Here is a 1955-nt window from a genome sequence, read left to right as displayed (position 1 = left end):
ACACAGACACACACAGACACACAGACACACACAGACACACAGACACACACACAGACACACACATACAGACACACACAGACACAGAGATGCACACAGATACACACATACAGACACACACAGACACAGAGACACACAGACACACAGACACATACACACACACAGACACACACACACACAGACACACACATACAGACACACAAAGACACAGAGACACACACAGACACACACATACAGACACACAAAGACACAGAGACACACACAGACACACACATACAGACACACAAAGACACACAGACACACACAGACACACAGACACACACAGACACACAGACACACACAGAGACACACACAGACACACAGACACACACAGAGACACACACAGACACACAGACACACACAGACACACACACACAGACACACACACACAGACACACACACACACACATACAGACATACACATACACAGAGACACACGCAGACACACAGACACACACACACACAGACACAACACACACACACACACACACACACACACGGAAACTGAGAGACTCCAGCTTATAACAGACAACCCAAAGCAGAGGGTGTCTGAGGATCATGTGTTTTGCAGGTGTGGTAGGGTATGTTTGTATCATTCTTAAGGAGGTTCAGAATTATTTCTAATACAAAGTTGAATCTAATATTTTATTTATTATTTTTATGTATATATGTGTATTGCCTGCATGTAGGTAAGTGCACCCATGTCATGCAATGCCCATGGAGGACAGAAGAGGCTGTTGGATCCCCTGGGACTGGAGTTATGGATAGTTGTTAGCTATCATGTGTGCTGGGATATGAACCCGGGACTTCTGCAAGGACAGCCAGTGTTCTTAACCACTGAGCCATCTCTCCAGCCCCGCAAAGTTGAATTTTTTAATGAAGGCAATTATTCAAAAAGAGTTATGGGTCTGGAATTTAAATAAGCAAAAGTTTATATCAATACAAATGTAACAATCCTCACACAGGCTCATAGAGCACACTACCCCACATAGCTGAATGGTTCCCAGTCTGTACATGCTAGCTGGTATTTTCTTAGCCCTTAAAGTGGCAGCCTCAGAGCCTAGCAAGCGTATGTCAGTGTACCCCGAGGGATCAATTTCTTTTCCCTACTTAAAACGTGTAACTAGAAAATGAGGCTGGAGGGACGTGGCTCACGGTATGCATCTGTAGCTCTTCAACTATAATCGATGTCCATGACCCCTGATAGGCGCTTTTCAGTAGATACAATCTGAGCAGGCACCTCCAAGCTTCCCTAAGATGACAGAAGTCAGGTAAGAACAGGTCAAATGTGTGGTTTAAGAAGGATGCCCTCAGTGAAAAGACAAAGCAGAAAGGGGATCTGGGGATTGTTCAGTCGGCAAAGTGTTTGCAAGCACCTGAGTTCAATCCCCAGAACCCACATAAAGAAGTTGGGTGCAGTGACATGAGTGTGCAACCTCAGCACTGTGGAGGTAGGGACAGGTGGATCCCTAGGGCTGGCCAGCCTGGTCTACTTGATGACTTCCAGCCAATGAGAGGCTCTGTTCTACAATCAAGATGGACCGTGCCAGAGAAACAAGTTGTCCTCTGGTCTCCACATGCATACAGCCTAGCACATACATGCACACATGCACATGCACACACACACACACACACACACACACACACACACACAAAACAAGATAAAAGAGGAAGGAAGGAAAGGCACTTGCCAGCTCACACCAAATAAACAGACACAGGACAACTGTCAGGGTTTGATAAAGGAGCCATTAGCCACTAGCAGAGCACAATCCATGACCACCCTGCATGAGTCCGTGCAGCCCAGGCACAGAGTCACTCCCACTCATGTCCTGTGACCTAGGCCTCTATGATCAGTCCACAGATCCGGTGGCTCAAGGTCCTAGAGACATGTACCTGCTACTTGGGAGAAATAACCAGGG

General features: G+C 46.6%; 1 protein-coding gene across 1 annotated transcript in view; it reads right to left on the bottom strand.

Moving 5' to 3' along the window:
• Nucleotides 1–1240, bottom strand: part of Efcab6 (EF-hand calcium binding domain 6) — a 205876-nt gene extending 204636 nt beyond the window's left edge. Inside the window, 1 exon segment of the mRNA XM_029569164.1 lies at nucleotides 1192–1240. Within this exon segment, the coding sequence (XP_029425024.1) occupies nucleotides 1192–1200 (9 nt within the window). The 5' untranslated portion in view covers nucleotides 1201–1240.
• Nucleotides 1241–1955: the final 715 nt, after the last annotated feature.

This window comes from Nannospalax galili, unplaced genomic scaffold (genome assembly GCF_000622305.1).
Source record: "Nannospalax galili isolate Female #2095 unplaced genomic scaffold, S.galili_v1.0 scaffold180, whole genome shotgun sequence".
Taxonomy (NCBI): Eukaryota; Metazoa; Chordata; class Mammalia; order Rodentia; family Spalacidae; genus Nannospalax; species Nannospalax galili.
The sequence above is the reverse complement of the archived record's forward strand: the minus strand, read 5'-3'. Positions and strand labels throughout refer to the sequence as shown.